The sequence below is a fragment of the Choloepus didactylus genome, chromosome 2 (assembly GCF_015220235.1).
Source record: "Choloepus didactylus isolate mChoDid1 chromosome 2, mChoDid1.pri, whole genome shotgun sequence".
NCBI lineage: Eukaryota > Metazoa > Chordata > Mammalia > Pilosa > Megalonychidae > Choloepus > Choloepus didactylus.
In genome coordinates, this window is record NC_051308.1 from 156,729,323 (window position 1) to 156,754,726 (window position 25,404).

The 25,404-nt window shown below is 37.1% G+C and overlaps 1 protein-coding gene across 1 annotated transcript in view; it reads right to left on the bottom strand.

Moving 5' to 3' along the window:
- CLCA2 (chloride channel accessory 2) overlaps positions 1 to 25,404 on the bottom strand; it is a 43,076-nt gene that overhangs the window by 10,083 nt on the left and 7,589 nt on the right. Inside the window, exons 4-12 of the mRNA XM_037816059.1 lie at positions 24,968 to 25,076; positions 23,781 to 23,940; positions 21,161 to 21,388; positions 17,098 to 17,328; positions 15,826 to 16,003; positions 14,921 to 15,027; positions 13,065 to 13,289; positions 5,618 to 5,888; positions 2,785 to 2,955 (exon numbers count right to left, since the gene is read on the bottom strand). Coding sequence (XP_037671987.1) covers positions 2,785 to 2,955; positions 5,618 to 5,888; positions 13,065 to 13,289; positions 14,921 to 15,027; positions 15,826 to 16,003; positions 17,098 to 17,328; positions 21,161 to 21,388; positions 23,781 to 23,940; positions 24,968 to 25,076 — 1,680 coding nt within the window. The remainder of the gene's footprint in view (positions 1 to 2,784; positions 2,956 to 5,617; positions 5,889 to 13,064; positions 13,290 to 14,920; positions 15,028 to 15,825; positions 16,004 to 17,097; positions 17,329 to 21,160; positions 21,389 to 23,780; positions 23,941 to 24,967; positions 25,077 to 25,404) is intronic.

Consider the following 25,404-nt stretch of genomic DNA (forward strand, 5'->3'; position numbering starts at 1 on the left):
GGAGTGATGTGATCATATTTGCTTTTTAATGCACTCTGCTTATTTGTTTTCTAAGGTCACTTTGGCTGCCAGGTGGATAATGGATTAAAGCACAGTAAACAATGAGTCCATGTAGATAACCATTACAAGAATCCAGACAAGAGAAGATGGCAGCGGGATTGGGTGGTGACAGCAGAGATAAGGCAAAAGTGGGCAGTTTGAGATGTATTTTGAAGATAAAAGCTGATGCTGGATTTGAATAACGGATGGTGAAGGAGAAAATGTATAAAAAAATAGCTCCAAAGTTTCTAAAATGCGCAACTTGGGAGGAGAAGCAGGCTAAGGGAAGAAAACAAAAAATGTAACTTACACGGATTGAAATTCCTGTGAAATATCTAAATGAATGTGTCACAGAGCCAGTTAGATATGGATTTTGAACCCCAAAAAGAGGTTTTAGCAAGATGAAATAATTTTGAAGTTATGAATTTGGAAGTTATGGGCATATAGATATTAAGGCCACATGAATTGATAACCACCTAACATAATTATTTTAACTATAATGATAATTTTAGCATTTATTGAGTGTCTACCACGTGCCAGGCACTTTTCTAAGTGCTGTATTTGTATCAACTACTTAATATTCCCAGTAATGCTATGAGGAGTGTACAATTAGCCCCATTTTTACAGATGATGAAACTGAGGCACACAGAAGATAAGTATCTTGCCCAAAGTCACAAAGGTAGTAAGAGTAGGAGTCAGTTTTGAAACCCAGGTAGAATGGCTCCAGACAGTAGAGTAAGAAGTCTAGAACTGAGCTGTGAGAACCACCTGCATTTAGAGGCCTAGTAGTCAAGAAAGAGCTGGAAAAAGAGCCTGACAAAAAACTGCCAGAGAAAAAGAGATAATCAGTAGAGTGTGGTACTATGGAAACCAGAAAACAACAAAAGAGGGAGGAATCAACTGTGTCCAATACTGCCGAGGTCAGGTAAAATGAGGACTGAAATGTGACATTTGGATTTAACAATAGGGTGGTCATCGGTGAGCAGGGCCACAGCAATTCCAGTGGAGTGATTTGGGTGGAGATCATATTGCAGTGAGCTGAGGAGTAAATTGGAATAGAGGAAGTACAGTCAGCAGGTTTAGATTAAATTCAAGAAACTGGATTATAATAGGTAGTAGAGAGGTGGACAGTAGCAGTGGGGCTGGGGGTGGGGGAGGGCACCAACAAAGACTTTTTAAATATGGGAGGTAATAAAATATATTTGCATGCTGCTCAGAGGGATCCAGTAGAGCAGGTACATGGAACAGAGAGCTCTAAAGGCCCCATCAGACAGGCTGGAATGGGATTGAGAGCAGATCTGGTGGAGACACTGACATGGGGAGAAGAGGGAGGATGCAGACATGGCTATGTCTGGGATTTAGTGGTGTGAATATAGAGCAGCTCCCATTTTTCAATGATGAACGTGCTAAAATTTATCACCCAAAAATGAGCTGACAAAGTGAATGTTATTTTTGTAGGCATGCCTAGGACAATCTAATGTTTTCTTTTCTATGCTATTTAGGGCTTATATCAAGTTATGCAGATAAAAGCAGAGTTGAACATTACTTCTCTAATCTCTCTTTACAGTGGGTACCGATACTTGTATCCTTCAAACTCATCGTTGTTAAAAAAATCACTCAGCCCAGTCAGTAACGTGCAAGTTCCTTGAAAATAAGCAGTTTTATTTCTGCTTGGTATCCCAAGTTCCTAGCACTAAACATGTCACCTAGCAGACCCTCAGAAATGTCTGATGTATAAGTGAAAGAAGGAATATCTATTTTGAAATGAAGTATTAAAATCTAGATACAAGATCATATCTGCAATTAAACCATATTAACTTGCAAATTGACTTACATTGGTTTTGAAGACCTAAATTATTTTAAATAGAGATGAGAGTGAATTGTTTTGTAGGAAACACTAAAGAGATGAGGAGATGCAAATCTACTGTAGCATCTTGATTTTTTTCTAGCAAAAAGTATACACAGAATAAAAAATAGAGATGCATTATTATGGAATTGTCCAAATGGTTTGTTATAGTTGCTAAAATATATGTATAACATTCATATGGAACTTGCAGTTTTGGAAATAAGAATGTTTATAAATATTTCGTAGACTGTTTTTAAAGACTAAAACATGATACGTTTCTGTCTTTGGTTGATATATTAACCACTGCTCTCCATCTAATGAAGTGTTAAAAAAGGTTGTGTATCTTCGATTTGTTTGACATTTTTATCTTAAAGGAAGACAGAATATCTTCAGGTATCATTCAGTTGATGGCTGAAATTCATATTTAGTGAGGAACTCATTTCCTTGTGGATTGTTCAGCCCTTCAGATTGTTCAGTCAGAAAACAATTCTGTCAACTGATAATTTTTTGCCTCTTTCTCTTGACTGAAACTCTAAGGAAATGCAGGGGCAGTACCTGAAAAACTCGGTATGTTTATTGATCTATTAATGCTGATGAAACAATCATAAGAAAGAGGCCAAAATAATGCCTAAATGTAGGATGGAGAAAATCTGCGGAAATTAGCTATTGACTTCTTACATCTGCTACAGTGAATCATTGAGGACTGAAGGGGTATTCAACAAATTAAACGTTGTCTTAGGTATAAAAAGTTTTTAAATTCTCTCTCTTTCCTTCCTTCCTTCTTTCCTTCCTTTTCGCTTCCCTTTCAATCTCTCTCTTTCTCAACACATACACACACATATACCAGATATATATACATGAAATGATGTCACTCAAATAACAGTGCTAATGATTCTTACCGTTTGTTATGTAACCTGGTACATACATAGCATGACTCCCTGGAATAGAGTGGGCTAGGGTGCTTATGCTGGGAGAGTGATAGACATGCACTTTCAAGCTATATCTACCATTTACAGCAAAGGAGAAAAAATACCTCGAGTAAATTCCATCATTTTTTATAACATCAGCACCTGTGTAAAGAAAAAAATTCAGTGTTAACATGTGTCATCACAGTTGATTACTGATATCTAACCAGGCCATTAAAAATAAGATTTACTCCCTTTATTCTTTGCATTTCAACATACACTATTATGGTCATAATTACTTTTGATTATTTGATTTTATCATTGATTAAAAAATCCAATGGTTTCCCATTACTTTATAACACCTAAAAATTTACTTTCTAGGAGCAAATACATTACATCTGCTTCAGTGATAATAAAACACCTTGATTAAAAAAAAACCTTTGGTACTTGATAAGATAGTGTGAAATTCTTTAATTTCCCTCATTAGAGGGTTTTTGGAACTGCTATTCTAGATTCTAAGGGTTCACTGACTTGGAGTTTGGCAGGCATAGTTTCTGTCCACTGGGCCTGGACTCTGATGGCATCCTGAAAGCTGGCCAGTGCTAGATTTCCATCCTTTTGCACTGAACTCAGAAAGCAATTCAATTCCGAGCAAAATCGATGACTAAACTGCAGGGAAGGCGCAGACTCCAGTACAGCAGTAGGAGGTGCAGATTAGCCCAAGATCACAGGTAAATACAGGTGGCCACACTGGACAAGCAGCTTGCCCTATCCTACAGGTCAATTCAGTTCTCGCACTGCATACTAGCATTGTTATCACAGATAAAGTGATCTGGAAACCCCATTTTCACCACTACACATGCAGGGCTCCTTAATGTGAGAAAAGCAGGAGTACATTTAATTAAACTTAAAAGTGTTGAACATCTTACTTATCAAGGTAGGATTAAATTTTTTTTCTTTGTCTAATGGAAAGAAATAAGATTTTGGTATTTAGTGTCTTAATGATTAATAATAAGGTCTCTCTTTGTTGAGAAATGACAAAGGAAAAATCTCAAATAATGAAAGATCGTCATGCCACAGTCACCACTGACATCTCTTTTAATTGCAAAGAGAAACAAACAAGAAAGAACATTGGTTTGGGAGTTGGGGAAATTAGTGGAAGTGGAAGATCTGGATCTGCCACTTACTAGCTGTGAAAATCTCTCTGAATCTCAGTTTTCTCACCTATAAAAAGGGGATAAGATTTATCTCACGAGGTTGTTGTGATTACTTGAGATTGTGCAAGAGATTATTTACCAGAGAAATATCATTCCCATTATAACAATAAGTATTAGAAAACTAGGTACATGTGCATTAAGTATTTAGAAAAACTAAACTTACACTTTGAGGGCTAACCAATATTTTTCATTGTTTCTTTCACTAGGGTATAAATTTAGACAGCAATTAAATGAAATGCTTCTGGGGAATAAATTTAAAAGCCCATTGAGCTGAATCAGGCGATCTTTCCTAAGAGGTCTAGGATCTATTCTCCAGGCCAGCCCACAGGCTGGGGCAAGAAGGAAGAATCATTTTGCAAAGTGTATTTTGGGACTATCAACAAAAAGGTAAAGGTTCAGCCATGGATAAGCAATCAGAACATGGGAAGTTCATTTGGTTCCCTTCCAAGAGGCAAAACAAGAGGTGGACTTGAATGAAAATCCTGTGAACGAACTTTTGTTTCCTAAATGGTATACAAGTTTGCCTTGGCAAGATACTAATGGATTGCTAAACCTAGGACTCATGAGAAGATTTTACCTTTGAAACAAAAGGGTGGAGGAATGTAATTTTATTCACAGATCAAACATTTATTGCTGCCAACATAGATTTTAAGGTCTTTTGTCATTCTGATAATTCAGTTTAGGAAAAGAGCGCAACTGAAAGATGGAACAAAGGAGTTTTGTTTTCAAAAGTCAAAACAAGTTAGAAAGGGTCCAAGTGCTGCTGTTTGCCTGGCCTGATGCTGTGCTGTCCCATCCATAATGTATAAAGATGAGGCTTTAAACTTACTACGTGCAGAACGAGCCCTTTGAAATAGGATTTTGTTTTGTTTCACTTTGTTTCCCGGTGGTAGAGAAATCTCTACCCTGATCTCTCTAGGCTTGCTGGCCTGGTCTTCTTGAGACTGAATCATAGCATTGAAGGACACTGGCTGTGCCAGAGATGGGCTGTGCCCTCTCATCAACCCAGCTACTTGGCACAAGAACGGTTTTGGGTTATCTCATGGATCACAAGTTCAATTTCCAATTTTCTCTTCACAACCAGGTCCAAAGGGGGGGGAAGAGGGTTAATTGTCACTGCAGCTTCCCTCTTGGGGCTTCATTTGCTATTTTTTACTGTCCAATCTAAGTATTTCAGTGAATAGAAAAGTTAGTAAATTTTAGAGGAATTTTAGAGGAAGATGTCAGAGGACATACAAGCCTGTCCCTGTATGATCTCACTACGGGAGAGTGGCCAGGGTCACCATGTCCACCCAGCCAATGGAAGCCAAGGCCGAGGTGTCAATCGCTTCCTCCCACTCTCTTCCTCCTTATCACACACAACCACACTCTTAGGACCCTCACAAAGACTCCCTTTCTCCAAGTTCACATCTGTTTTCCTTGTGCAGATGTTAGCTGTAGCTATTCAGTATGCCAGTGATTCCATAAGAGTTTGAGAATCTGATAAGTTTGCATGAGAAGAATAACTGAACTAAAGGAATTTTACAGCTGAGCTTAATATTGATACTACAGATCATAAATAACATGACAGCTCTTGAGAACATGAAAAATGACATGACATTCCTTGTTACCTGCTCCATCATCAAAAAGTCTCAGTGTAACAGGATCTCCAGTCTCTGGTTCAATTGTAGCAGTCACAGTGGCATTAAGAATGGGATAAAACCCCTTTCTAACATTTGCATAAATCATCACTGGATGGGGAAAGTGGGTGCTGTCTCTTTCCACAAAGGTTTCAACAGTGGCTGGGGGCACTGCTGAGTTAGAGGCACGAGAGGTCACGGTCACTTTTAAGGCTTGAAGATAATGGTGGGTATTGTTCAGTGTGTAAGTCCAGTGCCCAGGCTGCAAAATAAAAGCTCTTTGTTTTTCAGTGTGAAGAAAAAAAAAATCAACCATTAATTTTAAAGCACAGCTCTAAATCCTTAGGGATTTTTGTTCTTGTTTTATTGATGTAGCATATTTTTAATGCTACAAAAAGACTTTAGGAAAAATAATATTGGTTAAAGTCTAACTAAATTCAATCTTTATATGGCTTTCACAGCACAACCCACTTTGACTGTTGAGCAACTCTTTAGGGAATTATACCCTGGATTTATTTAGGGGAGGAAGGCAGACCTTGATTCCCCTTTTCAGAAGATAACGGTAATGGTGTCCAGCTTCAAAGTACTTTACAAATATTAATCTGAGCTCCTTTGTCCAAAAGGAGGTTCAATGTTTTTATTCCTTTAATTCAACTGAAAAAATAACATCAAATTAAGTGGACTGTCATGATGTATATGGATACCCTGGACTAAAAGGCAATATCTTTTCTTTCCTCCACTTCCCCCCCAACCCCCACATCCATAAATCCCAAACAACAAAAACCACATACACTATTAGGGACCAAGAAAAGGACACACTATGTTTAATAGGTCAAGGTTCTACAATGTCTCTGTTGAATAATTTATACAAATATGCTAAACGCCACTCTCTTTTGCCAGTCTAGACTGCCTGGAAAAACCTGCAAAAGAGTGTCTGAAAGAAAAAGGTTAAAACTACAATATTGCAGAAATTTGTTCTTTTGACTAAGCTATACATATACTCCTTTTTTCTTCATTCCTGCTGCTGTTCGTATTAAACCCTGGAGGTAACAGGAGGAACACAATGGAGTAGGAGGAAGAACAAGAAAAGCAACATATTGAAAAGTGATTCAGAGGGGAGAGTAGAAACGCCACCACACCCTACCCAGCTTCTTTCTCTTCTTCCCTGGGACTCATTTTCTTTGCCACCTTCCAGTGAAGTCACATTTCAAGCATCAAGATAATCTATCTATATTTATCTTTTCTAATATATATATATATGGGTGATGTTTTTCTCTTTACAGTTTTGAGTGATTTCCAAATATTCTTTGATGAGCATATGCTAATTTTTACAACACTTTGTATTACAGTAACATATGCCCAACTCAAAATTTCTGATGTTAACCACTTTCAAGTGTACAATTCAGTTGTATTAATTACATTCACATTGTACTACCATCACCAATTTCATTATTCCAATTTTTTCATCATCTCAAACAAAAACTGCACCCATTGAATAATAACTCCCTCTCCCCCACACCCACCAGTGCCTGGTAACTTATAATCTATTATCTGTCCCTAGAAATTTGCTTCTTCTAGATATTTCATATAAACAACATCATACAATATTTGTCTTTTTGTGACTGGCTTATTTCATTCAACATGATGTCTTCAAGGTTCATCTATGTTGTGGCATAAATGGGAACCCCATTCTTTTTATGGCTGGATAATATTCAGTTATGTGGATACCACATTTCGTTTACCCGTTCATCTGTTAATGGACACTTGAGTTGCTTCCGTTGGCTCTTATGAATAATGCTATGATGAATATTGGCATAGAAAAATGTGTTCAAGACCATCCTTTTGATTCTTTTTTGGTATAAATCAAGAAGTAGAATTGCTGGGTCATATGTTAATTCTATTTTCAACTTTTTGAGGAACTGCCAAACTGATTTCTGCAGTGGCTGTATTATTTTACATTGCCACCAGCAATGTATTCTTCTTTCTCTGGATCCTTGTAAACACGTACTGTGGTGGTAGGGTCATGTGTCAAGTTGGCGAGGCAATGGTGCCCAGTTGTCTGGTCAAGCAAGCACTGGCCTGTTACTGCAAGAACATTTGTGGCTGGATAATAAACCAGAAGGCTGGTTTATTAAATCATCAGTCAATTCATTGTATCTGTGACTGATTACATCTACAATCAACTAAGGGAGTGTCTTCGGCAATGAGAGAATCCAATCAGTTGAAGACTTCTAAGGGTAAAAAGAGAACTTTCACTTTTTCTTCAGCCAGCCAGCCTTTCCTGGGGAGTTCCTCAAAGTCCTTCATCAGAGTTGCCAGCTCGTGGCCTACCCTACGGAATTAGGACTTATGCATCCTGCCTTATAGAATTGGACTTCTGCATCCCCACAGTTGTGTGAGACACTTTTATAAATCTCATGTTTATAGATATCTCCTGTTGGTTCTGTTTCCCTAGAGAACCCTGACTAATACACTTACTATTTTCTGTTTTTTTAAAAAATAATAGCTATCCTATGAAATAGTATGAAATAGTATCTGATAGTGGTTTTAATTTGCACTTCCCTGATGACCAGTAATGTATCTTTTCATGTGCTTATTGATCATTTGTGTATCTTCTTTGAAGAAATGTCTATTTAAGTTTTTGCACATTTTTAAATTAGGTTGTCTTTTTGTTGATATTAACTTGATTTGATAATAAGTCAAGCCCTTATCAGAGACATGGTTAGCAATTATTTTCTCCCATTCTGTAGGTTGTCCTTTCACTTTTTTGATCATGTACTTTGATGTACAAAAGTTTTTAATTTTGATGAAGTTCATTTTGTCTAATTTTTCTTTTATTGCATGTGCTTTTGGTGTCATATCTAAGAATTTACTGCCAAATCCAAGATTATGAAGTTTCTCCCCTATGTTTTCTTCCAGGAGTTTTATGGTTTTAGCACTTATGTTTAGGTACTTGATCAATTTAGAGTTAATTTTTGTATATGGTGTGAAGTGGAGGTCCAACATCATTGTTTTGCAAGTGAATATCCAGTTTTCTCAGCATCACTTGTTGAAGAGACTGTTCTTCCCTGAGTTAATAGTGTACTTGGCACCCTTGTCAAAAATCAGTTGGCCATAAATACATGGGTTTATTTCTGAACTCTCAATTCTATTCCACTTGTCTATATGTCTACCTTTATTATCAGTACTAAACTCTTTTGACTACTGTGGTGCTGTAGTAAGTTTTGAAATTGGGAAGTGTGAGACCTCCAGCATTGTTCTTGCTTTACAGTATTTATTTGGCTTTATAATGCCCTTGTGATTCCATATGAATTTGAGAATTGGCTTTTCCATTTTTGCCAAAAAAAAAAAGGCCTTAGGGATTTTGATAGGGATTGCAATGAATCTGTAGATCACTTTAGATAGTACTGATATCTTAATAATATTAAATCTTCCTATCCATGAATGTGGATATCTTGCCATTTTTTAGATCTTCTTTCATTTCTTTCAGCAGGTTTTATAGTTTTCAGTGTATAGGTCCTTTATTTCCTTAGTTACATTTATTTCTAGGCATTTTATTCTTCTAGGAGCTATTGTGAATGTAATTGTTTTTTTTCATTTCCATTTCAGAATATTCTTTGCCAGTGTATAGAAACACAACTGATTTTTGCATGTTAATTTTGTAGCCCGCCATTTTGCAAAGTTCATTTATTCCAGATTTTTTGTGGATTCTTTGGGATTTTCTATATAAAAGATGATGGCATGTGCAAATAAAGATAGGTTTACTTCTTCCTTTCCAATTTGGACACTTTTTATTTTTTTTCTTGCCTAATTTTTCAGGCAAAGTCTTCCAATATAATGTTGAATAGCAGTGGTGAAAGTGGGCATCCTTGTCTTGCTCTTGACCTCAGGGGGACAGCTTTCATCTTTCACCATTGAGTATAATGTTATCCATGGGTTTTTCATATTTGCCTTTTACATATTGACAAAGTTACCTTAAATTCCTATTTTTGTGAGTGTTTTTTTAAATCATGAAATGGTATTGGATTTTGTCAAATGTTTTTTCTGCATTGATTGAGAGGATCATGTGATATTTTCCCTTCATTCTGTTAACGTGGTGTATTACATTGATTTTCTTATGTTGAGCTACTTATGTATTCCTGGAATAAATCTCACTTGGTCATTGTGGTAGTTTGGAGCTGTTATGTACCCCAGAAAAGGCCATGTTCTTTTAATCCATTCTTGTGGGTGAAGACATATTGTGGGTGGGACCCTTTGATTAGGTTATTTCAATTGAGATGTGACCCAGCCCATTCAAGGTGGGTTTTAATCCTCTACTGGAGTCCTTTATGAGAGGATAAAAGGCAAAGACATTTGGAGAGAGACAGAAACATCCTGGAGATGCTCAGAGAAAAGACCACTGGAATCAGAAGCTGAAAGTGATGAAATCTGGGGGCGAAGGACTAGCAGATGCTGGCCACGTGCCTTGTTATCTGACAGAGGAACCACAGATGCCAGCAGCCTGTCTTCAGAGAAGGTATCCTCTTGTTGATGCCTTAATTTGTACATTTTCGTGGCCTTAGAATTCTAACTTGTAGCTTAATAAATCCCCATGGTTAAAAGCCAACGCATTTCTGGTATATTACATTTCAATAACTTTAGCAAACAGAAACAGTCATGGTGTATAATTTTTTAATATGCTGTTGAATTTAATTTGCTAGTATGCTATTGAAAATTTTTGCTTATATATCCATAAGGGAAATTTGTCTGTAGTTTTCTATTCTTGTGATGTTTTTATCCAGCTTTGATAATAGAGCAATGACCTAATAGAATGAGTTAGAATCTTTCCTCTTCAATTTTCTGAAAAAGTTTGAGAAGGTTTGGCATGAATTCTTCTTTGAATGTTTAGTAGAATTCACCACTGAATCCATCTAGTCTTGGACTTTTCCTTCATGGGAGGTTTTTGATTACTGATTCAGTCTCTTTATTTGATATAGGTCTATTGAGAGCTTCCATTTCCTCTAGGTTTGTGTCATATAATTATTTATAATATTACCTTATAATCCTTTTAATTTCTGCAAGATCATGGTACTATCCTCCTCATTGATGATTTTAGTTATTTGTGTCTTCTCTCTTTTTTTTTTTTTTTTGCTGGTCTAGCTAAAGGTTTGTCATTTTATTAATATTTCAAAGAACCAACTTTTGTTTTCAATGATTCTCTCAATTGTTTTTCTATTCTTTATTTCATTTATCTCTGTTCTAATCTTTATTATTTCTTTCTTTCCCCTAACTTTAATTTGTTCTTCTTTTTCAAGATGTGCAGTTAGATTTTGATTTGAGAACTTTTTTTCATCACTATAAATTTCCCTCTGAGCACTACCTCCACTATATATCATAAGTTTTGGTATATTGTGTTTTCATTTTCATTCACCTCAAGATATTTCCTAATTTCCCTTGTGATTTCTTCTTTGACCCATTGATTGTTTCAGAGTGTGTTGTTTAATTTACATACATTCATGCCTATTTTTTGTAGTCATAACATTAATAAGAGACATAGGGCAGGAACCTCTGTGTACCGGTTTGCTAATGTGGCCAGAATGCAAAATACCAGAAATGGATTGGCTTTTATAAAGGGGGTTTATTTGGTTACAAAGTTACAGTCTTCAGGCCATAAAAGTGTCCAAGCTAAGGTGTCAACCATAGGGTACCTTCACAGAAGAATGGCCAATGGCATCCAGAAAACCTCTGTTAGCTCACAAGGCACGTGGCTGACATCCGCTGGCTCCCAGGTTGTCTTTCAAAAGGGCGTTCTCCAAAATGTTGCTCTTGGGGCATTTTGTCCTTTCTTAGCTGCAGCTGCTTTTCAAAATGTCACTTTTAGTTGCTCTCCAAAATGTCATTCACAGCTGCTCTGCATCTGGGCCTGTGTGGCTCTTTTTAAAGTACTCCAGTGATCCAATAAAGACCCACCCTGCATGGGTAGAGCAACACCTCCATAGAAATAATCCAATGAGAGGTCTTGCCCATAGTTGATTGAGTCATATCTCACTGAACCAATAGGCTCCAATCTAATCAACACTAATATATCTGCCCCCACAAGATTGCATCAAAGATAATGGCATTTGAGGGGACATAATACATCCAAACTGGCACACTCCGTATCAACAATTTCTTTTCATGTGTAATAAGTTTTTCAATACTGGACACCTAATTCAGACTAACAGGGCAGGACAAGGGAGCAAGAATTAGGTAGTGTTCCTGGCCCTTGCTCACAGGTATGAATAGAATGTGATGAGTTTGGAGAAAAACTTAGCAGGAGGAGAGCATCAGATGTTGGAGAGATAACTCACGGGGTTAAGAGACAGACTTTGGCGGAAGCTGGAACATGAATGGCCTGATACATAATAATAACCACTTGGAATCTATCCTGATACCACCAGAGAGGTTTGAATGGGAGACAGGTTTGATTAGACTTGTGCTATAAAAGGATCACTCTGCTGCAGGTGAAGAATGGATGGGAGGTATGCGAGCTGGGAGCAGAGAGACCAGTTAAGAGGCTACCAACAGAGATTTAGTGGAGGAGGGACTGAATTCTGGCATTGCAAGAGAGGAAATGATCAATTCACAACTCTGCTTAGAACCTTTCATGGTTCCCCTTTACCTTCAGGATTTAAGCCCCTACTACTTTTACTAGCATACAAAGCCCTCGCTGACATAGTTCCTGTTTATCTTTCTAGGCTCATCACGCCCTGCTCCTTCCTTCCACCCAATTCCCGCCTTACATGCTACTCTGTAGTCCATTCATAGCGAACTTCATGCAGTTCTGTGAACTGCCAAGTTCTTTTCCTCTGAGCTTTTCCACTTGCTATTTCCTCTGCCTAGAATGTCACACTTTCCCTCTAGCCCCTTTATCCTCTGTATTTCCATTTTGAAATCTTCACTTCCAGGAAACATAGTCCTTTCCCTGGCTGTCCCTGCTGTATGCTCTGAGAGCACCCTGTGCTTACTCCTTTCATGGTGGTTTTATATAAAACACCTAGAACAAGGCCCAGCACATAGTAAGTGCTCAAAAACATGTGTTATATGTATTCAAAATATAAATCCTAGGTAGGTTTTTTCTTAAGCATATAGACAAGTATGTCTATATAGATTTTGTAAAAAAGGATATTGACTAAAATAATTATTTGTACTATATAAGCATTATTCCACTGTGAAAGTGAGAAGGCTTTGGTATCCAATGTTTAAAGTTTTTGAACACATCTTAGTTGCCCCTCTTAAATTTTTAACATTCACAAAATGCCCTCTTATAAGTTCAAAAAAAAATGCCCTCTTATAAGTTCAAAACAAGTTTTGATATATCAGAACAGGTTTCCTTTAAACAATGCATTTAATTATATGATTCATGGGAAGTCATATACTTGACTAAATGTTTCATTACGAACTAGGTCACAACACCTACCTTAGCAGTTCCTGGAATCCAAAGGCGAGCAGTCTGTAAAGCTAGATTGGTGATAAAATTATTTGTGTAGTATTTTCTTCCATCAGGATCAAATAATACAATCTCAGGAGGACCCCTGGTCTGCCAGGTGACTAGGAAGATAGTGTCATTGCCCACACTGCTATCCACAGTCACAGTATTTTTCAACTGATGGTGAGGTTTAACCATTTCTTTGGTACTTTCAAGCTATTAAAAAAAGAATATATGTGAAACTTTCTAGCATATGTATAATTGTTTCATTGCCTTCTTTACTTTTATGACAAATAAAATATGAATTAGCAAAAGTAAAAATCATTTATCCATTTACAATAAGCCATGTTATGTCTGTACACATGTACCCACGTGGTAACATGCATGGAGACCATACACATATGCTACATGCTTTATATATATTATCTCACTTAATCCTTACGGAAGCCCTTACGGAAGCCCTCCGAGATGAAAGTACCATTGTTATCCATGTTTTACACATGAAAAGACTGAGGCTTAAGGAGATAATTTGTCCAATGTCATTCATCAAAGAGGTGGAGCTGGGACAAAACCCAGGCAGGCTGACACCAGAGCTCTGCATTTAATCACCGTGCATTCACAATGGACACAAAGCTGTAAATAACTTTGAAACATTTTGTTTATTAAATAAATACACCAGTAACATTTTTTAAAAAACTGCTCAAAACTGGAAAGCATATAGAATTATGTTGGTGGATGATAGCAAAGACATTATGCATTGTTTGCTCAAACCAACTTAACAAGTGTTTAGGGACTGCTGACCACTGTGCCACTTTCTGGGCTGGCCGCTGAGCTGTCAAAGGGGATTTAGACCTAGTCCCAGTCCTTAGTCTAGTAGGGCAAAGGACATACAAACAACTGGAGAGATAAAGTGGTGTTTGGGAATATCAGATATGCTAATTTGAGCCCAAATAAATAATATTTTATGTTAAAAATTATTTTGCATATTTTACTTTTATTTTTATTCCATGTTATTAAAGAGGAAATCACAGGGTAGAAAGATTACTGAGAATTAGCAGAAGAGCCAATTGTACTTTAATCTATAGTATATATTGTCATCTATAATTCATATTTTCTTATTTCTAATGATGGAATTGTGGTTATTGCCTTTATTGTGTAAATATAATCTTTATGTTAAGTATTTTAAATATTTTCTAACAATAATTTACTGACTTCATTCATAGCAAGCCATTAACTTGGCAGGTTCATTTACCATCTGTGAGGAAACTACAGATGAAATTTTGTTCAAAAACATCATTCAATTACATTCAGAATACCTTCAAAATACTTAAGAAAATAAAGTTTGGCCTTCTTAAAAATGGTTTGATTAAAGGAAGTGTCTGTGAGCAAAATCAAGTAAACTGTGGCAATTGAAGAGATACTTAGAAACGTTTAGAGTTTACACAAATAAGTGCCTCAATTAGATCCAAAAGAGCAAATTAAAATGGATTCTGTTTGATAGAAAGTTATTATGGAACTAAAATTAAATACAGAGTTTATTTTTCTTCTGAGCTTTACCCTACCAACCTCCATTTTGAGCCAAAAGGAGCAAACTCTCCTCACAGACCTTGAAAAGCTGAAATAGCAAATACAGAGAGTAGCTCCTAGGACTGAGAAGTACAGCTGTAAGGTGAAAATGAAGCTGGTCTCTGGTGGTGCCAAGAAGCCCATTAAAAGCCTTCCACACTTGGACTGTTGCATATTCAAATGAGATTAATGAAGCAGTTAGCACAATCCAGCTGCTGCCCTTGCTTACCCTACCCCCTAACCCCACAAGCGACTGTAATTATAACACAGGAAATTCTGACCTGGACACGCTGCTGAAAAATGTCTCCAGTTCCAGAGGAAATTCTACTGAAAGCATCAATCATGTTATTGGTGTTTGATTTATCTGGAACGAAGAACTTTAAACCTCCTGAAATACATGATTGGGATGTTAACTAATAATAGTAAAATGATTAAATAAAACAAAAAATAAAAAACTTAGACTTTTTCCGATAATCTTTCTTCATATTAGAATGTTGGTTTTAGGAAGTAGAGGCTGTCCTTGACTTGCTTTCCATGGCATCCTATAAAACCACCTGGTTAGCACCTGGAGGGGAGTGGTTTGGGTTTTATTTGTACTGTTCATGGCTGTAATATCAGGGCCTAGAACTCTGCCCAGTATATGATAAGAACTCAAATATCTATTGAATAGTCTTGTAGTTAAGGTAATTGCTAGACGCTCCAGGTTAATTGCTCTCTATTAAAAACACTGTTTTCAGAAATAATTCAATAAAACCTAACTTTCAATTTTCAAATCAGCATACTCATTTTTATTGAACATAAAGAATATAAGATAAAATCATTCTGTGCCTCATTTAGATCAAAAAAAGATATGTATCTTATAATAGTCTGTCCTTATCATATAATTTAGTGCACTTAAGCTCAGACACATTTTTTAGCTCCATGATTTTACCTGCTTAGGATGGTTTAGTAAAGAAACTATGAAACATAATATTTCATTCCATATATGTAATGGCAGCTTCTAGGGGAAAAGTACACAAATGGAGCAATATTTTGGCAGCTTGGGACAATTTTTGTTTTGTTTTTAAAGAAAACTGTTTCTCTTTTCAATTAAACTGTGTATTTTCTTGTTATAGTCTGCATTTGAGCATTGAATATTCAAGCTAAAAGGAAATGTTCTAAAGAAGATTTTCAGAAATTTATTTACCTGTAAGATGTGATAATTCCTCCAGACTTTCAACCACAGATGAGCCCAGGGCAATGGAATGAATGGTTGAACCACTGCTGAGCACAGTGAGGAGGCAATTGTCGATATGCTCATCATTTCCAGCGGTTACTAATATCATCATAGAGCCGTATGCTTTTCCATTCAGTTTTTCAACCACCTGGCCATAGAGTATCAGTCATTCGGAAGGAAATGTATTTAAAATTGCCTTGTTGAGCAGAAGAATTCACTCTCATTCCAAACTCCGCACTATGAGACATATGTGTGTGTGGTCCTCCATATCTCCCTGTACTCCAGCCCATCCCCACTCAGCCCTTGCCTCATCCCATCACAGCATGTGACACTCCACATGACACTGCCAATTTGCTAGTAGGCAGGGACTCTTCCCATTATAATCACAATGATATGGACATAGTTTAGAATAGTGTCCACACAGGATCTTGTATATATTATTTTGTTAGATCCTTGCCTCTGAGATCCAGTGAGTGACCAATAAGAGCTAATGAAGTGGCAGAGGGCCTGGAGCAGTGGTTCTCAACCTTGGCTACATATTGGAATCATATGGGGAGTTTTAAAAAATTTTTATGACCAGTTCACATACCAGATGAATTAAATCAGAATCCCTGTGGGTTAAGACCCAGACCCCAGTATTTTGTAATCCTCAGATGATTTCAATTTGCAACCAAGGTTGAGAAGCACTTTTTGACAACTGCAGCTGAAGTATGTTGCTTGCTATGAGATGCTTGATGCATGGCTGCCATCCAAATGTTGAATCCAACCTTGTGCTGTTATAGATGAACTCTATAATTCCTGAAACATACCTCCGGCCTTAATTGAGTCTAATTTGCTTGAGGTCTATTATGGGAGTATGACTATAGGCAGGAGCCAGACATGCTCATTTGACTGGGAAAACCAACAGCAACAATGACCACAGCTGGGACAGTCTCAGAATGGATACAGACAGTATCATAGAGTACCAAATGTGCTGAAGTCTTCCAGCTTTGGCCATTGTGTTCATTACTTACTCATTCCTTCAACAAACATTTACTAAGCAACCATTACATCTGCCAGGCACTTGGAATACAATGGTGAACAAGTCATGCTTTCTGCCCTTAAAGATAATTCATCATTACTCTTATATGGTTGAGGCTGCTATAACCACACTGGAACACATTGTCCCTAATCAGAGCAGTCTTGGGTGCAGGAGAGAAAAGACAGTGATAGTGGTCCAGGGCTTGCAATGCAGTACTGTACCTCAAATCCCTTCTTAAGCCCTGAACAGACACTAGCTTCTGCTTCAGCTGACACAGTGGTTGGCAGATATGAAACCAGCAGCTTTCGATCAACATCACTGTTAATTTGGTGTAGCTGGGCTCTAATCTCTCCTTTGCTGTTGAAACTGGCAATGCCCATAAAAGTATGAATTTCAACAATCTGCATCAAGTAAAATTCTGCTGCTTGTTGCAGTCGAAGGAATCTGTCAGCCTATGTCCCAAAAAGGAAAAAAGAAAGGTAACTATTTGGTTAGAAAAGTATGACTAAGTAACTTAATCAGCAAATAGCTCTACTAATTCTTTAGAGATGTTGGATCATAATTTTTTAAGAGTTGTAAAGAGAGACATAATGAGACATAATACTAGAATATTGTTCACATTATGGGGTGAATTTTTTCTGCCACCCCCCCCCCCCCACAAAAAAAGACATGTTCAATTCCTAATCCCTGTCCTGTGCATGTAACCCTGTTTGGAAATAGTGTTTTTGAAGATATCGTTAGTAAAGATGAGGCCAGACTGGATTAGGATGGACCCTAATCCATTATGACTGGTGTCTTATAAGAAGGAGAGAATTGCACACACACAGACACAGAAGAGAATGCCATGTGACAACTGAGGCAGAGATTGAAGCCCAAGGATTGCCAGCAAATCGCCAGAGGATAGAAGAGGCAAAGAAGGATTTTTTCCTACAGGTTTTAGACTACTAGTCTCCAGAATAGTGAGGCAATAAATGTCTGGTTTTTTGAGCCATCCAGTTCACAGCATTTGGTTACGGCAGCCATAGGAAACTAAGACAGTCCAACTAATTACAGTTCAAAACTGCATGCTTTTTTGTGGGGTGGGGTGTGGGTGGATTGGAACTCTGACCCCAAGAAGCTGTTCGTAATTTGCCTCTGTCTAAGAACACATAATCCCACCATTTCTATCCAACCCAGAATTCAAAGCTCCATGGAACCAATAATGACTAGGTTCATAACTGCTTCTTTTAATATTCAGTCTGTTTAAGAAGACACATTGCAAAGAGACCTTGTGGTAGAGAGGAGTTGAAGTCAGAGGATCTGGTATCTATCCTGACACTGCTAAGGGTACCTTATCTGTAAAATGGGGACAATAGTATCTTTCTTATTCGTGAGGATGCATATATGATGTACATGTGTGAGATACATATATGAAAGTACAGTTAAACCAAGACCTAACTGTATATAAAGTAGCATTAGTAACCAGGATTAGGAAGGTTATGCTACTGTTTAATGAATGAGGATCACTTGTTTTGAAGGCTGTGAAAGAAGAGAAAAGAGCAGCTAGGTGAGCTTTGATGCCTACCTGTTCAGGGATGACTGTGATCTCTGTCTTCAGACCTGGGCCCTGCATTTCACACTGCTTAGGAAACACCACCAATTCAATGCCCTACAGGAATGCTCTACACACTTTGAATTCATTGCCTCCTTACCCAAATGTTACTCTTGTTATGTTGGGAGGTAAAAGAGTAGAGTAGATAAAATCCTTTGAATCCTGCCTTCAACCTTTGCTACTTGTGTGGTCTCATAAAAATTACTTATCATTTTTAGCTTCAGTTACTTCACTGCAAAATGGATACATAGGAAGTACTCAGTAAAAAGTAGCATCAAACTCATCATTCCCAATCAAGACCTCTTCTCCCAACTATTCCAGAAACCTTGGATTCTCTTTTACTTCTCCTTTCTTACCAACCCTCTTATCTTTAAACAGGTCCTATAAATTCAACATCTTAAGTTTTTCACAAATCCATACCATCTCTCTATCCTATCTGCCTCTTGCTCAGACCCACGTGTATAACAGGCATACCAATCAATGTAGTTCACTAAACAAGTCCTTCTAATTTTGCCTCTCAACCACCACATATACTCTTCCCTTCCCTCAAATGCCATCCCTCTTTTCTTTCCTCACCTCAACCAACCTAACAAGCACCTATGCATCCTTCAAGATTCAGTTTGAAGTTACCTGAATCTTGACCATTTTATTCTACAGCACAAGCTGCTGCCTCTTCTATGCTCTCATAGTAACTCACACCTCTGCGGATTCTCTGCCACACTGTATTGTATTCATTCATATGTGTGTGTCATATCTCCCTAATTAGGCTGTGGGCCTTTCAAAGCAATGACCCTGTTCTACTCTTCTCTGTATGCCCCAGGCCAGCACAGAATAGACACCTTATCAATGAATGAATGACCATGATGGTTCAATGGCACTGGCAGGGAATAGGAGGGGAAAGGTGCATTGCCATGACTTTAAAGCTTTGGGCTTATTTCTCTTCTACTTATTCTAGGTCTTCTCTCAAATACAGCTCTCTTTCCCTTTCACTCCATCCATTCTTGCTCAACAGTCAGAGTGCCAATACAGATCATCCTGGGACCAGGTTGAGAAGATCATGCCCTGGTCAATGGCAGGTAGGCAAGATGACAAAATTATTCAGATGCAGATTTTATTAGTGGAGTTCCTAATATTTCAGAGACAAGCCAAAAAAGGCAAATATGCCAGGGCTACTGATCCAAAAAGTACAAGAGGATATCTTCTCTCCTTGGACAAGTATTATATTAAAATAACAGTACCATTTATTATTTATTATGTATCCCAAACTTCATATTCATTATCTCATTTATTCCTCCTCAACAACCCTATGAAGTAGACAGTGGTATGTTGGTAAATGTTTAATAACAGACATTGGGGGGGGGGAAGCACTGATTTGTAGTGATTGCCAATTTCCATGAGGAAAATACTCCCACCATGCTCATTTCAAGTGGCCAGTGCTACATCACTGAATACAGAATTAATAAGAGATGTGATATAGCTCACCATTATGCAGCATTTCTACTGTACAGATACAATAGATGCAAATAGCCTCAAGAACATAGGGGTTAGCAAACATTTTCTATAAGGAGCTAGATAATAAATATTTTAGGCTTTGTAGACTATATGGTCTCATTGCAGCTACTGGACCTTGCTATTGTAGAACTAAAGTGGCCATAGATAATATTTAAGCAAAAGAGAGTGGCTATATCCCAATGAAACTTCATTTAAGGACACTGAAATTTGAATTTAATATAATTTTCATTTGTCATGAAATATTATTCTCTTGACTCTTTTCTTAACCATTTGAAATGTAACACATTCTTAGTTTGTGGGCTATTCAAAAACAGTAGCCGGCCAAATTTGGCCCACGGGCAGCAGTTTTCTGATCCTGGGCATTGATAACAGTCAAAAATAGTAGAAAAATAGCTAGGAATTGATGAGTTTTGAGTATCTATTATGCTTGTTTAACATATTTGATTTGATTTTAACTTTACATAGTATAATTTTTAATAATGGTTGTGTTTTTAAACTGGCTAGCAAATTTCCTGAAAATTTAATAGTCAACCCTTGTAAGCCAGTATGAGCTGATTCCATCACACCACTGGAAGTAGGTATTCTTATCCCTATTTTATATATGAGAAAACTGAGCTGCAGAGAGGTTAAGGATCTTGCTCTTGACTACACAGACAATAAGCGAAGGACCCAGGATTCAAAGCATATCTGCTTGTTTCAAAGACTATACCTTCAACCACTATCTGAGAAGATCTTTAGAGAGTGGGTTTCCATGAGGCTATTAGATTGCCAGATGACTGAGATATAGTCTTCTGTCTACAGTGACATATGGAAAATGTACACATAATCAACATGAATGTTTGCTGTAAACTCAGTGTATTGCCTCTGCCAGGGATGTTTACCAGTGAGTAGAATGAGGCCTGCTGTTACATGTCAGAGTTTTGGAAAAGGGTTTGGTTCAGAAAATTTTGTGATTAGTAGTGAAAAATAAGAGTTAGGAATTATACGTGGATTTCATTTATCTTCATTATCTCAATTTCTATGCCACATTCTGAATGTGTTCCTCCCATCCCCAAGGAAATAAGATGGTTGTGACTATTCCAAACCTTTTGCCTCCCCCTCTCCTTGGAAATGTAAAAAATTAAAAACTGATAGAAAAAGAATGACAAATGATTTACAACCATTTTGGTTCAAAACGTTACCTCTGCCATCTTTCTGGACACATCCAGCACTAAACAGACCACTTTGTCGCCAGCCTGTACAAGGGAGAAGGTGGGAGGAGGTGGAAGCTCAGTCCCATACATGGGAAAGCTGTGATTAAAGTCAGTGGAGTCTGAGATTATATCCCATGCACTTCTGAGGCTGCACATTTGGTTTTGTAGGTTTGGAGCTTCTTGGTTGTGAGTACTTGCATTGCAGAATTCAACCACCTGGAAAAAGAACAAAGTTCATCAGAGAGTAAAGGCATTCCTCCCATGCTAGATGTACTTCCTCATTCTTAAGTTACTAAGGGTAGAAGGATAGGGGAGCCAAAATACAGGAAATCAGAAATACTACAATACTCCAAGAATGACCTTGTCACTCTTTGCTTGAAACACTAACACTATTGTGATACTGAGATCAACAGAGAAATCAAAGATTGGTTGAACTTGATTAGTAGAAAGCAGACTATACAAATATAAATAAATAGTAAACTCAACGTCTGAATCACCTAATTCCCTCCTTTCTGATTCCATGCTCTCTGAGCAATTATACATATAATTGTAGTTTGCTTGTTTGTTTTAAAAAACAAAATAATCTCCCAGCTTCCTCAGCATGATGAAACACCCCAGAGCCAAATCTTTTCTCAGGAGATGCTATCTTGATTACTCTATTCCCTGGAATCATATTCAACGGCCTCAATAAAATTTATTTTATTGATCAGTAAACATATTGATCTAGGGACAAATATTGATCTCTGTAAGAACAGGATAAGGGAAAACAAACTTAAACCTACTTCCTTGTCTCCCATCCCCTCAATTTGGTAACATAATTCTTTTAATGATGCTAAACTTATGTCAGTGTTCCTCTCAAAGATATGGTTTGCACTGCAAAGTGGTGTGATTATATTCCTATGAAAAGTAGATACTTCCTACTGACAAAGCCATGGGAAATTAGAGTGAAAATAAACCTTACAGTCTCTCTAGTTCCATCTCTAATTTCATAGAAGAGGAAACTGAAGCTTGGAAAGGTTAATAACATGCATTTCTCAGTAGAGTGGGGAGGTAGGAGCAGAACCTGGGTTTTTTTGTGTGTGTTTTTTGTTTGTTTGTTTTGTTTTGTTTTGTACTCTTTTCTCTACATTTCATGACTATGGTTAGAGGATTGTAAATTTTCTAACTGGATATTATTAATCAGTATGTCTTGCATAGGATCACAAAGATAGTACCCAGGCAAAAAAAATGTGGAACAAATCTATGGCAGTAGGTTGCCCTCAGATACTAAAGCTATAAATTTAAAACATAATGGATTAGACAAAAAATATGAATGACTATAAAGCTACAGAATGACTAAGACCAGACTGAAGATAAAAAGTTATCTAAAAAGAGAATGTATAAAATATTGTATGATTTTGCTTATATGAAATACCTAGAATATGCAAATTCATAGAGGCAGAAAGTAGGATGCAAGTTACCAGCCATGAGTGGGAAGAGGGGAATGAACAGACAATGCTTAATGAGTACATTAAGAAATGGACTTTGCGTTTAGGGTTATGAAAAGGTTTTGTTAATTGATGGTGTTGATGGTAGCACAACATGAATGTAATTAATACCACCAAATTGTATATTTGAAAGTGGTTAAAAAGGGAAATTTTATGTTGCATATATGTTACCACAATAAAAATTTTAAAAAAAGAGAGAGAGAGAATGTGTCAATCCAAAGGGTCAACAACGGAAACAAAAAGAAAGCTTCACAGAGGCACCTGCTTGGAGTGACTGTCTCAGCCCAGTAAGGAAGAGGTAATACACACATATGAGTTGTCGGGTTTTTGTGAAGATGGATAGAAACATCAGGTCATGAAGATATGCCACTAAACCTCTGAATCACCTAACTCCCTCCTTTCTGATTCCACGCTCTCTGAGCAGACTTCTGGTGAGAATTTGGCTTTTCCATGCTGCTTTCATCTGAGAGAAAATGAACTTGCCAGGGGATGCAAGTATTAGATCCCAGGACAATCTGAATCTGCTTTAAAAAATTTTTTTTTAAAAAAAGGTCTTATGAATTCATACACTAGTCTCTTGTCAGTTAGTTAGCCCGGAATACTGACACGGTTGAGTTTCCAAACCTGCAAAGATGAAGACTAGTTAACTAATTTAGTTAACCAACCCCGTGATACATGACCTTTCTTTTTAAGTTCTAGACTATGCAAAACAAGGGGAAGGGGATTAGGAAATGCAATTATAATACAGAGGGCTTTTACTAAGTCAAATGAAAGAAATATAATCTTTTGTTATAGCTTGTTCAATCAGCCCAGTATCCTTTCCTATGAAAGGTTGCAGGAATGCCACCAAATGAGCAGTTCACTCTCCAGTTTCCCTTGTCAAATCACCTTCCCTGGAAAGCAAATAATCACATTTCAAAAGGAATCCATATTTTGGTGATCATCTTGGGGGTCTCAATTTTTTCATCTGTAAAACAATAACTAGATGAACTCTAAGGTCCCCCAAGCTCCACAATGTAGTGAATCTTAGTTGCTTTATTGTTTAAATACTTAAAACTACCAGTCTATCTTGGGGAGAGATGGAAGCTTGTAGGAGTTTGTCATCCCAAGGCCATACTTACAGAAGATAAACTTTGCATGAACATTATTGATGAAGTTGCATTTTGAGTACTATTGTATAAAAACATGCATCCTTCTTTGAAAAGCTTACTAATAATACAGTTGTCTTGGGGGCAAGGGCCTTTCTCACACACAAAAATGCCTGTGATGTCAGATGAACACCTAAAATAGAAAGAGAAATTGAGTCTATTTTGGAAATATTTATGTTTCTTCTTCACTAGCTTATATAATAATTTGTTTCAAGGATTTTATCTTGCTAGAAAGACATAAAACCTTTTTAACTGCTCCACTAAGAAAGTTCAGTAACTTAGAAAAGCACTCTACTTTATTTTAAAGCATTTTATCTGGGTGAAGGAGTTTGGCCTTGCCAATGGCTATAACAATTAAACAGGGTCAAAGATGCAAGGAAATCCAGAAGAACTTCTGGAGGCCTGAGGAGGGCATGAGTGGCAATGCTCCTTTTAGCTCTTTTACCATTGGACATTAGGGGAGGAAGAAAATGAACATGGAATGATAATGTTTTATACCAAGATTCTTTCCTAAAGAAGCAATCTCAAACACTGTCAGTGGGAATGGAAAACAGTGCCACCCTAAGGATGGGAATATGTCAACAACCACCAAAATTATGGTTGAGAGTATCCATTAACCCAGCAATTCTTGGAAGCTGTTCAATAGATACATAGATCTTCCTGCACCCATAAGAAAGAACATATGTATAATGTTTTGACCTTCAGTATTATTGGTAATAACAAAAGATTGGAAACAACACTATGTCCAACAATAGAGGACAGATTAAATAAATTATGGTATATCCACATAATTAACTACTATGCAATTATTTTTAAAAATAGAGAGTAAAAAATATATTCAGATATGTTTGAATTTGCCTAAAGAAATACAGAAAAGCTAAATAAGAAACTTTTAAAAATGGTTACCTAGAGGGGAGGAGAGGAAACTGGGTGAAGACCATGGTGGGAGTGAGACATCTAAGAGTTGAAGTTTTCTTTGTTGTTTTACTATTTGAACCACATAAATATTTACAAATTTTTTAAACATGCAATAAAACAAACAAAAATACCCTGATATAGGAAAGGATCTCTTTCTTATCAACTAAGTTTTAACTGCAATTATAAACTTAATCTTGGAGTCAAATAAACAATGAATTTTAAACATGAGAAAAAGTACTAACCTTGTTACTTTAATCTGATTTTGCCCATTTATGTAGAAAGGTTTCTCGTTGTTGTATTCATCAAATACACCCCAGCGGAGATGGGCCCATTCGTGGACAAACACTCTGCCTGTGGGAAAAGAAGCTTTTAGTTTTGAGTTTCTAAACTCTTCAGAGAGGGGCATTGCTAAAACTTGATGGTTTAATATCACTTGACTATATACTCATTCCAAAGGGCTGAAGTGCAACTTCCTCTCCCACTCTTCCCTCCTCCACCCCTTCCCATCTCCTTCTACTCAACCCTCTACCATCATGAAAGAGGCAAAGTGAAAATATGTTTAGTCTTGAAAATGCAAAACAGTGGTTCACTTATTGCACATCTATTTGAAGTAGGAAGGAATCCCACATCCTCTCATTTCCCCAGTGAGACTGTTTAAGGGGTTTCTTTTTAGCTTCAT